The 18,749-nt window shown below is 39.8% G+C and overlaps 1 protein-coding gene across 1 annotated transcript; it reads right to left on the reverse strand.

The window, feature by feature from the left end:
- Nucleotides 1-3,428: 3,428 nt before the first annotated feature.
- Nucleotides 3,429-11,410, reverse strand: LOC113530810 (uncharacterized). Its single transcript, XM_026921142.3, has 2 exons — nucleotides 10,525-11,410; nucleotides 3,429-6,183 (listed from the first exon to the last, which is right to left on the reverse strand). The coding sequence occupies exons 1-2, from the start codon at nucleotides 10,910-10,912 to the stop codon at nucleotides 5,960-5,962; spliced, it is 612 nt and encodes a 203-aa protein (XP_026776943.1). The 5' UTR covers nucleotides 10,913-11,410; the 3' UTR covers nucleotides 3,429-5,959.
- Between the last annotated feature and the right edge of the window lie 7,339 nt (nucleotides 11,411-18,749).

The following is an 18,749-nucleotide window of genomic DNA, read 5'->3' on the forward strand; positions in this document are numbered from 1 at the left end:
TCTCTTCTGTAATTCTTTCTCTAGGAGACACAGTAAAATAAACCTTTTCATTCTGTGATCCAAAGCGTATAGAAATTTACCCACATTTATTTACACTTAGCTGGATTTGCATAAATAAATGTTAATGGGGAAAAAAAAACTTTTTCTGGTAGAGATTAATTGTGATATGTATTTTTTAATGACTTCATCTGATAGAGTAAATCTTAATTTAAAGGTTAGATTTTAAGGTTTTAAGGTTGTACTTTATACAAGAGCTTTTAAAATCATTTATATTGTGTAAGAAATAGAAGTTGAAGTCGTTAAGGGGCTCGTTAAGCACGTACAGTATCTTTAATTGGTCATAATTAAAAATTTTAATCTGTATGATGTAAAAAAAAAAAAAAAAAAGACATAAGTTAGCTTTAATGTTAACAGCAGATTTGTTCATAGTCGTGTGCTCTTACTGTTTCTGCTCAGTTCATAAATTTTAACTTTTAATTTTTTTTTTGTCTTCGGGAACTCACTCACTAAACTTCAAACCAAAATCCTGATTCAGTTCTTTTTATTTACTTCATTCTTCTGTGTCTGATTTTGCTAAATAAAATCTTTGCCAAAAGATATATCCACAAATGAAACCGCAATAAATGATCAACATTTTCAAGCAGTGGCATATGCATTAACAAAAAGTCTAACTACATTCAGTTGAATTTAAATTTGCAAGTAATAATCGTAGAAGACCTGAATTTTTCAGGACAGAGGAGTTTCCAGTTTCTCAGTAATAAAATAAATGAATAAATAAAACAAACGACAAGCTGTGTGTCTCATTAACTTTCAGAGAGAGAATAAAGAGAGGCTGGTGAAGGAACGACTGTTTATAGCTGCTATAATATAAGCGAGAACAGGAACTAACCTGTAGATGTTCCACAACATATCGTGTAACTCTAAATGGATAAATTCGACATTATTTATACTAGGTATTTGAAGTTAGACCTGTTCTGGGTTAATAACTCGGTCAGTGAGAGCTGACTTTGTGTTTTCATGTTCAAGGTCAGGGTACTTACAGTGTTTGGTCCACAGGGGGCAGCGTTGGCTTCCATCTCAGCCACTGCGACTCCTGTGAATGTAACACTTTCTCCTGTTCTTTTGACTTACATGCACATGATAAATGTTTACAGCACTGCCATGCCCACATCAGTATAAACTGCTAGCGACGGCCATTTTAAAGTTTTTAAAGAATCCTAAGTGAAGCTCAGAGTAAATTCTGAATCCTCAGTATTTCTGAATCACACATCACACACTCCTGACCATTTCCACTAGACAAAATAAGACAAACTCAAGTCTCTCGATAGCCGAAAGTTCATCTTAACAAGCAAACGAGCCATAAAGGGAATAGGAATGGTTTTATTTTATAGACATCACCATGCCATGTGGAAATACTGAGCAAATAATCCAAGTAAAACATAACAGATTATAATTTGTTTGAGTGTGTGTGTGTTTGTGTGTGTGTGTCCCAAAGTAAAACCCTGGCCAGGACTTTACCTGGATTGCACTGGACCTTGTTGTAATCAAATACACACAGGTATGAACACATTCTAACACCTAAAACTCTCTGGCCTACTTTCTCTCTCTCTCTCTCTCTGTTTGTGTGTGTGTGTGTGTGTGTGTGTGTGTGTGTGTGTGTGTGTGTGCGAATGATGATACACTCTTGACCTAGTAAAAGGAATCTGTGGACTGAGACAATCTCTCGTGACACATTTTTCACTCGTCCAGACACACACAGGAGGAAAGCATGTCCTAGTTTTTTTTAGTTGTTTAACTTTTTTTTTTTTTTAAGGACAACCAATCCACTTCCTGTGAGGATTGTTTCTATGACAACAATCAGGAAGCAGGAAGGTGACACTTTGCCCTGATGTGTCTTTAAGTGTAAATTGAACTGACTAAACACATTAAAGCAGGTGGACAGGACGAGTGTGAGGTCCGAGATGTTAATGCAGGATTACTGTGAGCTCGTTTAAGTTGGATTGAACTGAAACCCCGAAAAGACAGCGGTACATTATCCCACTGTGTATGTGTGTGTGTGTGTGTGTGTGTGCGAGTGTGTGCGTGTGTGTGCGTGTGTGTGTGTGTGTGCGTGTGTGTTAAAAACACTTCCTCAATTCTATTAGGTAAACAGACATAATTGAGTATTCTCAATGTCACACTACAGAATGAATCCTTCTCTCCAGAGACAGGTGTGTGTTAATGAGAGTTTCACACACACACACACACACACACACACACACACATGCATCCTGTCATGCATTACAGCTGTCTTGTACATGCTGATTGGTCAGAAAGTGTTCATTAGTTTTTCTCTAAGGAGTCATTTATACAAACATTTATGGAAGGAGTCTCCAGTGTCAGCGCTTTGTAACAGTCAGAGGTAAAGCTGTAACTTTACATACATGTAATTTTTACACCTTCTGGTTTTTAGGTAACAAAAAAAAATAATTTTTTTTTGTCTTATTAACTTCAAGAGAAAGAAAAAAAGGGTGGTGAGGGAAGGAGTGTTTATATTCGGATTAAAGGAAGATTGATGGTTATGAAAGATGCAACAATTCAAACATTACTAAAAATAAAAAAAATAACGTAAAAAAAAAAAAAGTACCCTCCTTAACTCGCTCATTCACGATGATCAGGCTGCCACTAGGGGGAGCTCGTACTCAAGTAGCATGTTTCGTTTGTTAACATTGAAATCTTGGTCATAGTAGGCTGAAGCCAGGTTTACGCTGTATACGATTTTCAGCCTGATTTTGCTTTCACGGAAAAACAAATCATACATCATATAAAACCATCGTTTGATCGTGAGTTGAGATCGTCGCTCTTAGAACTCACGGATAATGTGAGCAGCTTAATGTCACTGCAACCAAAACCAGCTGACGACAAAGTTCTGGCAGGGTGAGAATTATTATTTTTAATTAAAATCTCGCTGCTATGTCGCTTTTCTAAAATCCACCAATAGGAGGACGGTATACTCACAGGACAGCTACAAATATGGTAGCGTAGCTGCGATGGATGAAACGTAAACGAAACGTGCTACTGGACAGAAAAATAGTTTTACCTGAAGCTCACTTTGAAAAGCGTTTCTGTTTTCTGATTCCCTGAGAAGCTGATTTCTGGATCATAGTCATTGTCTTTAAGCACAGATCTATCGTTAGAGAATCTTCATCGTATAATCTGACATGCAGAACACATGCAATCACACGGTCTGTTACAGAATTCAGACGAGAATTGATTTTGTACAGTGTGATGAGTAACGATCAGCCTACAGCCAGGACGGTTCCTCACAATGACACCGTGTCCTTGTTTCCTCACGAAGCGTCCGAGCGGCCGTGTCTCCAATAACGAGCGTATTTACAACACCTAATCTTATATCCTTTAAAACCTGGTTAATGTAACACACCTTTAAAATGCTTTAGTGAAAAATCAATCCCAAACAGAGAGCTGGGGGAAATTAAAGATGTTTGTCAAATCAGCTGAGGTTTATTGTTGAACAGATGGAGAAGGAAAGGAGAAAAGAGAAATAATGGAAAAGTGTAGAAAAGTGTAGTCTATTACAGGAGAATGTAAGAATGATGGATCAGCGGAGTGATGTGTGGATTACAGCTTTATCGACAGGGTTGCCAGGTTTCAGCAAAATTCCCATCCCAACTACATCTCAATAACTCACCAAAATGACCTGAAATGAGCCCAAAAGATTCAAGCAGTGAAAAAGGGAAACAGGTTTTATTAGTTTTTTTTAGTCAGGGTGAAAAGAAGTTCACGCATTTCTGATTTACAATATCTCCAGTACGCCTTTTTATCGTTGCCTGATGCAGCTATTATCCACACCATAATCCTATTTTCTCTTTCTCAGCCTTGCACTGTGCACACTGTAGATACACTTTCTGCACTGACGCTTTCCCTTTGTTTGTCACAGCCTTAGATTTTGAAAATCGATTAGATTTCATTCTGATTATTTGCTCTAAAACATGATCTTAGTGGCCAAAACTACCCAAAAACAGCTCAGTATGGTGTAAAAATCACCACCCTGGCAACGCTGCCAGTAAACGTGATCTGTAGTTTATTCCACACATCACCAAAAAAACCTTATTTTGAATTGTACATTTTTAAATTTCAGATTCTTCCACTCAACCTCCACATAGCACTCTGTTCATCTGTATGAAATGTAGTATGAAGTATACTGTTCATGAAAGTCTGTTAAATCTTAAAAGACAGTAAATTAAACATCTACAGCCTTATAATTACCCTGAACCTTTTTTAATTAGTTACTCAGGAGACTAGTTAATGTTCTACTTCCTAATTTTACTTTTCTGTCCCCGTCTTGTGTTTCAGCTTCAGTTGTATATTACAGATTTACCTCTGTGCTACAAGACGTTTAAATACACGAAGTGAAAATGAAATATGATTAAATTTCCTGTTAAATCCAAGGCGAAGAAGTGAAACAGAAACACTCTCGCACATGGCGTGGTGTTTAACCCGTGTCTAAAACCACACCCTCTTCGCTATAAAGTGCACTGCTTTGGCAGTCGGCGAAGTAAAGAAGCAAAATTCAGATCATAAATGTCTCGGCTAATCAAATACATCTGAGGTGAAAGAGAACATTTTGTAGGTTTTGTAATTAAATTCCCGCTGAGACTCATGTTGCTCATTTCCTGAGCATAATAAAACGCTTAATTTAATTCTCTTACAGGAAAGAAGTGGAGAAAGTTCAGGAAAATGTAAAGTGGAAAAATACATGATTGAAGAAAACGGCTTGATTAGGACGCGGCGTCATTTTACTTTTTTCCCGACAGTCAGAGTTTCGCTCGCGTCCTGAGGTGCCACTTACCTTAATTAAAAACCAGACCCTTGTTCGTGACTTGATTAGTGTTTATTCAGACACTTTTAAACTTTAAAATCTCAAAACTGGAACTTTCATTACTACACACACACACACACACACACTCACACACACAGCTGAGAAACATAGCCCTTATTAAAGAGAGTAAATAGACAAAAAAATAAAAATCACTCAACATTATCACGACTAGCAGAAGTCAAAACGTGTAATATTTATATATTATTATTTATTTATATATTTATATATCTAATGTTTTTTGCTTTATTATTTCACTGATGATAGTGAATGTTTGGTTATCAGTAACGTTCTTTCTGTCTGGTGATTTTTTTTAAAACTTTTTAAATCTTTTTTTTAATCATTTTTTTTAGATTGGATTTGAAAATATATGAAAAAAAATATGAAAAGAATGATTTATAACTCACAATGATTTATGAGAACCACCAGTGAGTCCTGTGGTAAGAAAATGTATTAGTGTGTTACTGTGCATTTATATATATTTTGTATATTTGTATATTTTATATTATTATATTTGTATATTTTATTTATATTAAAATGAGACACTGATACTCAAATCATATGAGTGTGTGTGCACTTCTGGGTTCTAGAGTGCAGTGTAAGTTGGAAAACATGGTGGAAAGATCAAAAATCACCATAAAAGAAAGGATCACAGCAAGTCACAGTGTGTGTGTGTGTGTGTGTGTGTGTGTGTGTGTGTGTGTGTGTGTGTGTGTGTGTTAAAATGAACAAACTTGTTATAAAAGACAGAGACTCAATGGGAAAACTGAAATGTCTTTAAATCCGTCTTTAAAATCCGTTGACTATCACAACGGCCTGGTACACGCACACACACACACACACACACACACACACACACCTTCCTGAAAATCTATGTTCTCACAGAATCAGGATTTATTGTTCCCGTCTAAGCAGTTCTTATACTCCAATTCCACAGCTGAAGTGTGTAGCGAGTGTGTAGCGCTGATTCCCGTAACGTCACACTCTATTTCCTCCCAGCAAATTTCCTTTCCTCACCCCCCCTCTCCGTCTTTATCACGAGGGATCAAATCAAAATGGCGGAAACTCAAAACGCTGACGCAGCTAGGTCCCAGTGTGCGGCGGCGGGAGAGGGAGGTGTAAAGGTTCATCGATGTTCACCACCAGCTCTTCAGGCTTCACGCCGCCCGAGCAGCCAGAGTGATTATGGGTAACGTAGTTTGTTTCCAGAAGACGTGGGAGTTCGCTCATCTCGCTGCCGCCGGCCGTGATGCAGCTCACGTCGCTTTTGCTTCTGCGGTTCGCCGAGCGAGGTCCAAACACCCACTCTGATGAAGAAAACAGTCAGCGTTATAATGTACTCCATATCAATCACGTCACGTGTCACATCACACCACAGAGCTGCTGAATTCTGGATTCTGATTGGTCAGATTAAAAACTTTTACTTAACAAAGAAACCATATAGAAGTGTATACAGTAAAGTTTTCTGTAAGGAGATGTTTATTTAACGTTTATGGAAGGAGTCTCCAGTGTCAGCGCTTTGTAACTGTCAACGCTGTAAATGTAAATGTTTAAATTAATATTACATGTAATTATAAATGGATAAAATATGACGTGTTGTTATTTAATTAATATTAGCCTGCTGTGGTATAAGAGGAATAAAACACCGGCATGCTGTCATAAGAAAATAATCATTTCAATCATTTCATCACTGATTATTTTCCCGTAACTGCACATCCCACAGTGTTTAATTCCTCTTATACTAAAGCAATTTGCCAACAATTTTTCTAATTAAAAGAATGACAAATTGATATTCATATTTATAGTTGTTATGTTTAACGTTGTCGAACAAGTCCAAGAACCTTCACCATATCAACAATTACACACGTTTAAGCTGTTACTATAGAAACGATAACGTATCAGAACGAGCGCATTAATATAAAGCTGCAGTTATAGAAAACTAATCTACACCTTCTGTCCAATCAGAATGCAGAATTCAGCAGCGCTGTGATGTAACCTTCCTTTAACTAACAAACCGTGACCTTCCGCATTAATACACTATGAGTATTTATTTATTATGGATTATCGGTTGGTAGTTAAATAATGAACACCTGCATTAACCAAGTGATAATTCTGTAGAACTTTGGTCAGTTTTTCCGTCGGTGGTTCTGTGGTGAACTTCTCCACTGGCACATGGGAGATTTTTGCATTCTTGGTCAATGCAAAACACCATCTGAGGGCAGCGGTGGCTAGGCGGGTCTGGGTTCTGTGCTAATGACCGGAAAGTTGTACATTCAAATCCCAGGACTGCCAGAGAGTCATTTCTGAGAAAAACCAATAATAATAATAATAATAATAATAATAATAATAATTGATAGAGCTGCAAGCAGCAATTAAGGGCTCAAGCACACAGCGATGGAGGAAAACCAGAAGCCACTGTGACCATCAGCTCAAGGTGATATACTATATTTGATTGCATTATGTTAAGCCATTGCTTAGATATGACCTCACTTCCTGTTTTCAGTAACCTTCCCACATTGCAAATTAACTCGAAGCTTGTTTGTTAACATTAGGTCATTTATGCCCAGTTTGGTGTCAAATATGTAAAAGCGTTGCTGAGACACGTCCTCACTTCCTGTTTGGCGACTTCACCATCACATTTGTTTGAGTGGTTTGTATATCAGAAACGAGTTTTGTTCGGGTTGTTCTCAGGAATCTGTGGCGATTGGACAGAATTTCTAAGAGAAGAAGCAAAAAAAATGTTTATGAAAAAATCCAATATGGCGGAAATGAACATCGTGATATGTTTAAAGGTTTTATGATGTTGCGTTGCGGAGATATTACCGCAAACGTTTGTCCAAATTCGACCTGTTGGTGAAAACTGCGGTGTACAGATAAGTAGCTGAGACTGTCTTCTAACACAATGCCAAATTTCATGAAAAGCAAACAAAGCATTCTGTAAGCTGCAATACACTCCCATGTGGAAGAAGAGGAAGAAGAAGAAGGAGGATGCGGAGGAAACACACCTTAGGTGCTTGGCCCCCTAATACTAGTTTCGCACCCATTAAGAGTCCTGTTACAATCTGGAAGCAGACGATGAAGATGTTCTTAAACACAAACACCGAGCTATTTAATAAAACACTTGTGTTTATCAGCAGAGTGCAAACTGTTATAAAATATTTAAAAAATCCTCTACGTGTTTAAAACCTTCTGACTGGCAGTTATAGTTGTAAAAGATTAATAACTTGTACATTTGGCTGAAAAAAGTTAATGGTGTCACTGAACTCATTTAACACTCGAGCAGAACCTGAGAAACTGTCAGGCTGCTTCTGAAATGTTCAGCACAGAAATGTTAAGAACCTTCAGCATGATTTCTGTTATTAGACTCAGCTGTAGCCGTTTCATCTCTTTATATCTTCATTTTTTATTCAAGCCTCGTTTTTAACGGACATATTCATGTAGTACCGTCGTCATTCCCCACATGATAAGCTTGTTGTTTTGTTGTTGTTTTTTAAGCGCCAGTCCTGCAGTATCCTGACTGAGTCTGAACGTGATGAAGTGATGGAACATTTTTCATCGTTGAAGCTTGTCAGTTTTAGTGACCCTCACTATCTAACCGCTCTGCTTTCCGGGAACACGGCCAAACCCAAATCCCTCTGGAGTTCCAGGCGGGATTGGCGCGTGGCACAGGATGGAGTTTATCCTAACTGTAGCACACACACCTTCTTCACAACCGTGTTTTTATCACTTAGGCATCAAAAGAGCATTAGAGTAAATATTACCGTATATCTCTTTACTGAGCTGATCATTTTATACAGAGGCATCATGTGGAATTTAACTCTACTGATACCACTGCAGTGTTGAGTGCTGGATTCTGATTGGTCAGAAGGTGTTGATTAATTGTCTATAACAGCAGCTCTGACATTGTTTCTATAGTAACAGCTCATTCACAGGGATGTGTACCACAGACGATAAACAGACTGATAAACTGATTTTAAAAAATGTGTGTAATCGTTGATATGGTGAAGTTTTCTTGAAGTAAGGAGATGTTTATGTAAGATTTATGGAAGGAGTCTCCAGTGTCAGCGCTTTGTAACAGTCAGAGGTAAAGCTGTAACTTTAAGTTTTCCGCCGTCTTCAGAGCAGAGGAGTTTACGCTTCTTTGCGGTTTCTTGGTAAAACGACAAGTTTTAATGTCATGATGCCAGTGAGTGTGTCGCAGGTGTGCCTATAATTCACAGATGATACACACTGCTGCAGTGTCTCTCTCTCTCTCTCACACACACACACACACACACTGAACTACACAAGGGAAATACATCATCTGCAGAACACGCAGAAGGTCCAGGACTCAAGTGGTCTCTCTTCTCTTTTTTCTTTTTTACAATCCATAAGACAAAGTGCTGCAGGCTGCAGTAAACTCCCACAGCACTAAAGCTGGACTCTGTGTGTGTGTGTGTGTGTGTGTGTGTGTGCTGCAAATCCAAAAAGGAGGAGCATATTTCAAGTATGATATATCTGGATCACGTCAATGCCACAATTTATCATATCACTCATAGAAAGCGCATCTAGAACCTCTGAGATTCTGAGATTGATCAGAGTTCGGCAAAAAATACCGTCAAATATCGTAATTATTCATTTTACTGTGATACTGAAAACATCATCATGTATTTATTTTCCAACACATCAGCGGTGCTATAAAATCAAAACAATCACATACGAAAACAAGGGCTTTTTTTTTTTTAATCAAAAACATGAAGCAATGTACTGAGGAAAAGGAGAGAAATTATATTATTGATACAAAACTACTACTAACAATAATAATAATAATGAAGAAGAAGAAGAAGAAGAAGAAATTCCATAATTGTAAAGTTACCCAGCATGAAAATTGTCTTCGAAAAAAAAAAAAATTAAGAGACAGAGAGAGTGTGAGACAAACAGACAGGGAAACAAAGAGAAACAGAAGGAGAGAGAGAGAGAGAGAGACAGAGAGACAGAGAGATAGGTAGACAGTGAGTGAGACAGACAGATAAAGAGAGAGACAGATAGAGAGATACGGACAGATGGAGAGGGAGAGACAGACAGAGATAGAGACAGATAAAGAGAGAGACAGACAAAGAGAGACAGACAGCGAGACAGATATAGACAGATGGAGAGAGAGACACAGACAGATAGAGAGACAGATAGAGAGACAGACAGATGGAGAGACAGACAGACAAATAGACAGACAGATGGAGAGACAGACAGACAAATAGACAGACAGATGGAGAGACAGATGGAGAGACAGATAGAGAGACAGACAGATGGAGAGACAGATAGACAGACAGACAGACAGATAGACAGACAGACAGACAGATAGACAGACAGATAGAGAGACAGATAGAGAGACAGACAGACAGATGGAGAGACAGACAGACAGATAGAGAGACAGATGGAGAGACAGACAGACAGATAGAGAGACAGATAGAGAGACAGACAGAGAGACAGATAGAGAGACAGACAGATAGAGAGAGAGACAGACAGATAGAGAGACAGATAGAGAGACAGACAGACAGATAGAGAGACAGACAGACAGATAGAGAGACAGACAGATAGAGAGACAGACAGATGGAGAGACAGACAGATAGAGAGACAGACAGAGAGACAGATAGAGAGACAGACAGACTCACCCACAAACTCGTGCAGCAGGTCTTTGACCAGATGTCCCACTATGGCGTAGGCCACCAGCACCACCACGAGCGCCGCCATCAGCAGGTACAGCACGGCTTTGGGCAGCGGAATGGGCTCCCGGTCGGGCGGCTCGCGACCACCGTGCACGAGCACATCACCCTCCGAGTACGAGTACTGGTACACGTGCTCGGTGTGGTTGGAGTCCGGGGGCGCGCGGCTGGCGGGCTCGAGCGCTACGGTCACCACGGCCACCGTGACCGCCTCCGCCTCCTCCACGCCGCGGTGCACGAGCCCGGCCGAGCGGTTGACGAGCGGCAGGATGTGAGACAGGAAGAAGCTCCAGTCTTTGATCGCGGTGGTGTTGCACGACAACATGGCGACTTCCATGTGCACTCCTCAGTCCGCGCGCACTTCGTGCACAACTTCTCCTCCGCGGCATCGCCGGCGCGCGACCATCACTGCTGCGTCTCGTGCACGGCTATTCCGGTTTACCCAGGAGTCTTCTCGGTGAAGACCGAGTGCAGTCAACAGAGCCACGAGTTCGTGTGTGTGTGTGTGTGTGTGTGTGTGTTTCACATACCGGCACTCCAGCTAGTGCTTAACGGACATTTCTCCGTTTCATGTGATCATGCTCCTTAGAAAAAAAAAAATTGACACAACGACCCGTTTCGGAGCGACTTCTCGAGCTCTCGTGCAGAAATCCTGAAACGACACCGACGACGTCTGGACGGTGAAGTGCGCGCGCCGGCGTGCGTTTGGCACAAAACACACACACACACACACACACACACATACAAAGAGAGCTAAGTCCCGCGCGCTCCTGTGAGTCTGTGTGGTGCAGATCTGAGCCAAGTAAACAGCGCGCGCTTGTGCCGCGTGTGTGTGTGTGTGTGTGTGTGTGTGTGTGGCGCACGTGCGCTGTCCATAATGGCACGCGAGCCAAGAAGTGACACATCACGAGTTTACCTGTACAATTACTTCTGTAAATCACAAATCTGCAGAACTATAGAGTGCATGACGCGGTGCTTTATAACGCATTATAAACATGTGAGAACAACAATAATAAAACAACATCATCTGTGTTCCAAGATTAGACAGATAGAGGGCTGGAAATGTAAATTACTGCATCATCATTATCATAATAATAATAATAATAATAATAATAAGAAGAAGAAGAATCCTCAGTTAAGGCAGCTGTGAACTGCTTTTCCCTCTTTTCAGAGGAATGTAGTTAATGCACGCGCCCAAAAGTTACTAAAAGTTGCCGCATGATGTCAGAGTTATACATAATTTGCATATTCATTGCATCATCGTGCTCATTTGCATATCAGAGTCTGTTGCATAAAGAAGGAAGATTATTGGAAGGCACTCAGAAGAGAAGAGAGTTTTATAGAGTAAAATATAAACTATAACACTGATGATAGAAAAAGGTTGCCTTTGGTCACGACACCACAAATGAATTGTGTACTAATTTTTACAACAATTATAATTTCTATCAAGAATGCAGATAAAATAAAGCAGTTGGTAAACAAACATGGAAAAAAACAACAGTTATAGATGGAATAATTCACTTTTATTGCTGTAAATATCATCAAGAAGAGAGTTTAAAATGCAGCACAAAGAAGTGCAGGTACACAATGCGCTGAACAATGCTGATCAGTGATTGGTTGCTGGAAACGATGCTGATCAGTGATTAGTTGTTGGAAACGATGCTGATCAGTGATTGGTTGCTGGAAACGATGCTGATCAGTGATTAGTTGTTGGAAACGATGCTGATCAGTGATTGGTTGCTGGAAACGATGCTGATCAGTGATTAGTTGTTGGAAACGATGCTGATCAGTGATTGGTTGCTGGAAACGATGCTGATCAGTGATTAGTTGTTGGAAACGATGCTGATCAGTGATTGGTTGCTGGAAACGATGCTGATCAGTGATTGGTTGCTGGAAACGATGCTGATCAGTGATTGGTTGCTGGAAACGATGCTGATCAGTGATTGGTTGTTGGAAACGATGCTGATCAGTGATTGATTATTGGAAACGATGCTGATCAGTGATTGGTTGCTGGAAACAATGCTGATCAGTGATTGGTTGTTGGAAATGATGCTGATCAGTGATTGATTATTGGAAACAATGCTGATCAGTGATTGGTTGTTGGAGACAATGCTGATCAGTGATTGGTTGTTGTTCATGAAGCTCAATCACTGAACAGAACAGAATTTTATAGAACAGTTGAATTGTGTGAATCAACAGTTATTCACTGCTTGTGAAGAGCTTTAACAGATGGGACTCACTGTTTTCCAGAGAAATCCATTGTTACCTCCATCTCTCTCTCTCTCTCTCTCTCTCTCTCTCTCTCACACACACACACACACATCAGAGAGTTGGATTAAAGGTTTCTGCTCTTCTTATCTCAGCAATCTCTTTACAGCACTCTCACTCTGACTGCAGACATTTTGGGAATGTAATCCACTCTGAACACGAGAGAATGCTTTTATTATTTCATTTCTTTTTTTTTCTTTTAAAAAAAGCAACAATCCCTTAAAAATGTCTGCAAATTCTGCTTTCTCATTTGTCCTCTGAAGTCTCGCACTTCATCAGAAGCCTGACCTCAGAATCGTCCAGAAGATATCTGGAGAATTTAATAGAACACATCAATTTCTCTGTAACTGTGAATGATTTAAAAATGATTCGATTTACTTAAACTGGACATTGATGTGTGTGTGTGTGTGTGTTTGTGTGTGTGAGGATTCAATTAGTCTTTTCACATTTATTCAAAGAATTTCTTCAAAGTAAATAGTTAATTTAAAAATGAATCAAAGGAAACGTGCAAATTTACAGACAAAACAAACAAACAAACAAACAAAATATCAGCATAATAATTAAAACTTAATATGTTTAGAGCTTTCTCAGGATTGCTTCATTCTTTCTTCTCTTCAGCTATGACCTTCAGCAAATGCAGCCTGGTGTGCAAACTCCCCCTGTGTGTGTGTGTGTGTCCACTCTTTCACCTCACTCTCTCTCTCTCTCTCTCTCTCTCTCTCTCTTTAAACATTATACTGTATGGTTTAACCTTTACTGTTTACCACCCAGGAATAAATCACGAGTGTGTCATGCTGTTACAGTTAAATAATCAACAATACCACAGCTTTTCATGTGTTAAAGGACGACACATCTATCTATCTATCTATCTATCTATCTATCTATCTATCTATCTATCTATCTATCTATCCTTCTTCTCTCATTATGTTCTTGTTTCATGTCTATTATATTAAGCTACATTTCACATTCTCATCCGTCTCTCTCTCTGAAAACCTGCTCTTTTCTTTTCTTTTCTTTTCTTTCTTTTTTCCCCGTGGCCCTGAGAACACGGATCATCCTGTAATGGATGTGGAGGATTATGGATGTCGGGAGCGCTTGGACCTGACCCATACACAGGCGAGCGGTGGACGTGTTTCTGGGCGACAGGTGCTGCAGCACAGTTTTCAGGGAACGCTGTGAGATGTAGGTCAGATATTTCCGTCTGTCTGCTCGGCTTTCGTTCCCACTCTAATGCTTTCACTGTGCTCACGCGTCCACTTTCGCCTCAGACGTCCAGCAGAAGAGCGCACCTGTTCAAACGCTGCATCGGTAATGTAGGACGTGATGAAAACTATAAAATACAACAGATTAATCCTGTCCCAGTTACAGCTGAAACAAACATCTAGATACTAATCTTACACACAATCAGATATGTAGGACAACAACATCCAGTCCTACATGAACTCTGGATTGTGATTGGTCAGAAGGTGTTGATTAATTTTCTATAACAGCAGCTCTGACAGTAGAGCAGCTGCAGATCCCAGGTATATATTAATGCTCTCGTTCTAATACGTTACCGTTTCTATAGTAACAGCTCATTCACAGGAACGTGTACAGCGGACGCTTCACTGACTTATGTAACATTTATGGAAGGAGTCTCCAGTGTCAGTGCTGTAGGATAGAGGAGTTTACACTTTGCAGTTTCTCATTTCTCATGAGGAAACGGCTGTTTATAGCTGCTGTAACGTAAGTGAGAACAGGAACTGACTTGTTTCACAGACATTGAATGTAACCGTAAGCAGAAAAAAAGTATAACGTGTCGGTCTTTCATAAATAAAAGATTGTAAATGTTGTTAAATTGCTGTGATATAAGCAGAATAAGAGTGTTATGGAAGACGTCCTGAAGTCCGCTTCATCACACCTCCACGTCGTGGATTAATTTGCTAGAACTGCACTCAACGTTGTTCTTTTGTCTCTTCTTCTGTCTCTCTATTATTGATTGTTACATTAAAGTGAATGCTCTGATCCTCGACTGCATGTCGTATTAGTCTGAAGTAAAATCAGGTCACATTTCAAAGACAGAGCAAGCTGAAAGAAAGAGATTCACTTCTGCATAATTACTGAACAATCACACAAAAGCTTCAAAGCTGAGTAATTCTATATCCATAATTTATATACGCGCTTTCATTTATTTAACGTTTCAGCAGCAGTGAGTGTGTGTGTGTGTGTGTGTGTGTGTGTGTGTGAGAGAGAGAGAGACAGAGAGAGCTCATTACTCGTCAGTGAAAAAACAAAACCTTTATCACCTTGGTGTGTTTTATTTAAAAAGAGAAACTTCACTCCACTGATTTAAGGACTATAACTGAGAGAAAAATGAATTAATTGATGAACTAAAACACAATAAGCACAAAAAAAAAACCTTTACACACTGCAGGAGAGAACAACAAATCATCTTCCTCGCCCTGAGCTCATCATTACGTTCATAAATCACTTAGAAACGCCGCAGGACGTGGTGTTAATTCATGGCAGGATGATTTAACGAGCTGTTCCTCTCCAGTGTTGAGTTAGAGCTGCTGATTCTCTCTCTCTCTCTCTCTCTCTCTCTCTCTCTGTTATATATGTCGTTGTTTTATTGTCATGGTGTTGTATCACTCCATCATCCTGCTGTTGTTCTCCTCATGGTTGTGTGTAAGAGAGAGAAACACTTTGTGTCCTTCTATTTTATACCACGGCAATTTGTGGTTTACATTTTTTTTGTTCATTAAAAGAACCACATACTTTTTATCCATTTATAGTTATCACTTAAGTTATAGCGGCTGTAAACAATCGTTCCCTCATCAGCCTCTTTATTTTCTTCTTTTGCAGTTAATAAGACAAAAAAAACACAGAAAAGAGACTATACATGTTACATAAATGACAGTAAACGTTACCATACCACTGACTTTTTAAATCTGTTTATGTGGAGCGTCCATCGTAAAGTCCGTGTGAACGAGCTGTTGCTATAGAAACGATACCGTACTAGTCCGAGCGCGACTGTGACTTGCTGATATTACAGAAAACTAATCACCACCTTCTGACCAATCAGAATCGAGATTTCAGCATCACGGTGGTATAACTAGTATGTATTATGAACAACCTTGTCCTTGTGATGCTCTATATCACTTAGCACATGAATTAAAAAAGAAAAACAAATTGTGTTTATGGGTGAAGAGGAAGAAAAACAGAAGCAGTGGTGTGTGATGTCCTGCAGCGAGGCGGTGGAGATTTATTGGCGTTCGGAGTGTGAGATGCTCGTCAGGGATTCGGTGCACGCTGGGGCCGATCTGCCGCCGCTGTACAGGGTTAATGTGATTGTAGGGACAGCCGTCAAGGTGACTCAGGACCTGCTTCCCTCCTCCTGAGTACCACTTCCTGTCTTAGCAAATCCACATGCAGCGTGCACGGGACGCAAAACAAATTACACATCAAAGCAGAACAGTGACGACGTGATTACAAGCCCAGCTAATAAACAGAGAAAAGGAATTATACACTCCTCCTGCGTGATACACGGCAAGTATGTATTAAATATTTACATTTCAAAATGTTACACAAACTGCAAAAAGCTTCTTTTTTTTTTTTAAATTGAACCTAAATAAAATAAAGGTGACTATAACACAATCACATAGATGAATGCAGAGGGAGAAATAAAACACTCTGTGCAGAGTTACTGTTAGCATGTCTTACATAACACCACAAAGTGTTTTATTCCTCTTATACCACAGCAAAGAACAAAGTGTTGTACTTTTTATCCATTTATAGTTACCTTTAATGGCCGTGAAACAAGTTAGCTCATATTCTCACGTACATTACATCCCAAAGCGTAAACTCCTCTGTCCTGAAGATGATAGAAAACTTAAAGTTCCAGCTTTACCTCTGACTGTTACAAAGCGCCTGACACTGGAGACTCCTTCCATGAACGTTACCTAAACGTAAATTATACAGGTTTTTTATTTGTTTGTGTGGAGTGTCTGAATGAGCTGTTACTATAGAAACGATAACATTAGAACCAATGCATTAATTTGCAGCTGCACTACTGTCAGAGCTGCTGCTATAGAAAACTAATCAACACCTTCTGGCCAATCACAATCCAGAATTCAACATCAGTCAGTAGACTGTGAAAAATGATTTTAAATTTATTTCAGGAGTTATTTCAGGAATTATTTCATTTTAAATGTAACGATCACAGGCGTGGATCTGAAATGGTCATGAAATGTTCTCAGTGGCTTTTATTTATTTGTTGTCGTCCTCCTCATCACACCACGTGAGAAATGCTCTGTGTACGACTGAGGGAGGTGTGCGGAGTCTGATGGATGATTTTTCCGGGTGGCAGTGAGGAATGTCCGCAGAAACACGGCCTGACCCCGAACAGGCAGGAGAAGGTTAAACACGCCGTTAAGAAGAAGGATGATAACGGCTGTAATGTGGTGAGGAACAGGAGGCAGAGGGAGACCCGGCTCGCTTAGTATGGAAATTAAAAGCCATAAATCGAGCAGAATCACGTCGTGCTGAGTGAGCAGTCCTGTCACTGCGCTGGAGTTTACGCTCGGAGAGGCGGCGAGCGCTGTTTGTTTAAGATGCTCATTAACGTGTTAGTGATACGGATCTTACAGGACAGCTCTGTAAATTCTACAACCTCGGATTACACTCAGGAGGAAAAGTTTGCAAGGTCGGGACACGGACTCAGGAGGAGCTCATTAGCAGATAACACACATGACCCTGACACAGGCTAAAGGTGTGCACGGGACTGGGTTTAAAATCCCACTCTCACATGACCCTGAAGGAATTCTGACCAATTCCGCCCACTGCCAAAGGAATTCTGACCAATCTTTACAATTCCTGAAGGAATTCTGAGCAATCTCATAAGCTCCCAAAATAATTCTGACCAATCTCACATGCTTCCAAAGGAATTCTGTCCAATCCTGCCCATTCCTAAAAGAATTCTGACCAATTCCTCCAACTCCTAAAGGAATTCAAACCAATCCTGTCCATTCCCAAAAGAATACTGACCAGTATCACATGCTTCTAAAGGAATTCTGACCAATCCTGGGTACTCCCAAAGGAATTCTGACAAATCTCATACACTTCCAAAGGAATTCTTACCAATCCCACCCACTCCTGAAATAATTCTGACCAATCCTGCCTTTTACCAAAGGAGTTCTAACTAATTCCATCCCTTCCCAAAGAAATTCTGACTAATCCTGCCTATTCCCAAAGGCATTTTGACCAATCATGCCCACTCCTAAAGAAATCCTGACTGATTCAATTCAGTTCAGTTTTATTTGTATAGCGCTTTTAACAACGGACATTGTCACAAAGCAGCTTTACAGAAATAAATACATTCAGGATATAAATTTTAAATGTAAGAATTTATCCCTAATGAGTGAGTCAGAGGTGACGGTGGTGAGGAAAAACTTCCTGAGACATCATGAGGAAGAAACCTTGAGAGGAACCAGACTCAAAAGGGACCCATCCTCATCTGTGTGACACCCGATAGTGCGATTATAAATCATTCCCTCTATAACTGTGTACTACAGGGACAAATAGTGCAGTTGTGCAACCAGGAAATTCATTATAGTTTTCACATGAAGTCTGTTTTGCTGAAGTTATCATCTGTTCACTGACGGAGACCTGAGAGCAAAACCGATCCAGTCTGCTCCAGAGGGAATTCTGAATTCCAATTCGGATATTAATTGTGCTATTGTGTTGTGTTTTACATTTTCTAATCAAGTCTGTTGGTTGTATTTTGAAAAATATAAACAAATAAGTCAGAGAATAAAAGAATGCATGAAACGCATCATGCTGCATCTCATGAGAAACCCGTGGTGTCTGATGTGCATGAACATGGCTTCATGTGGTTCATGTGGTTCTGTAACTCAGAGGTGGGTTTT

The sequence above is a fragment of the Pangasianodon hypophthalmus genome, chromosome 16, assembly GCF_027358585.1.
Source record: "Pangasianodon hypophthalmus isolate fPanHyp1 chromosome 16, fPanHyp1.pri, whole genome shotgun sequence".
Classification (NCBI taxonomy): Eukaryota; Metazoa; Chordata; class Actinopteri; order Siluriformes; family Pangasiidae; genus Pangasianodon; species Pangasianodon hypophthalmus.

Excerpts from the sequence above, each read along its gene's own strand:
- LOC113530810 (XM_026921142.3), bottom strand. The coding sequence starts at position 10,912 with ATGGAAGTCGCCATGTTGTCGTGCAACACCACCGCGATCAAAGACTGG. Across the intron at positions 6,184-10,524 it reads CCTGCTGCACGAGTTTGTGG|AGTGGGTGTTTGGACCTCGC; the intron begins GTGAGTCTGTCT and ends TTTCTTCATCAG.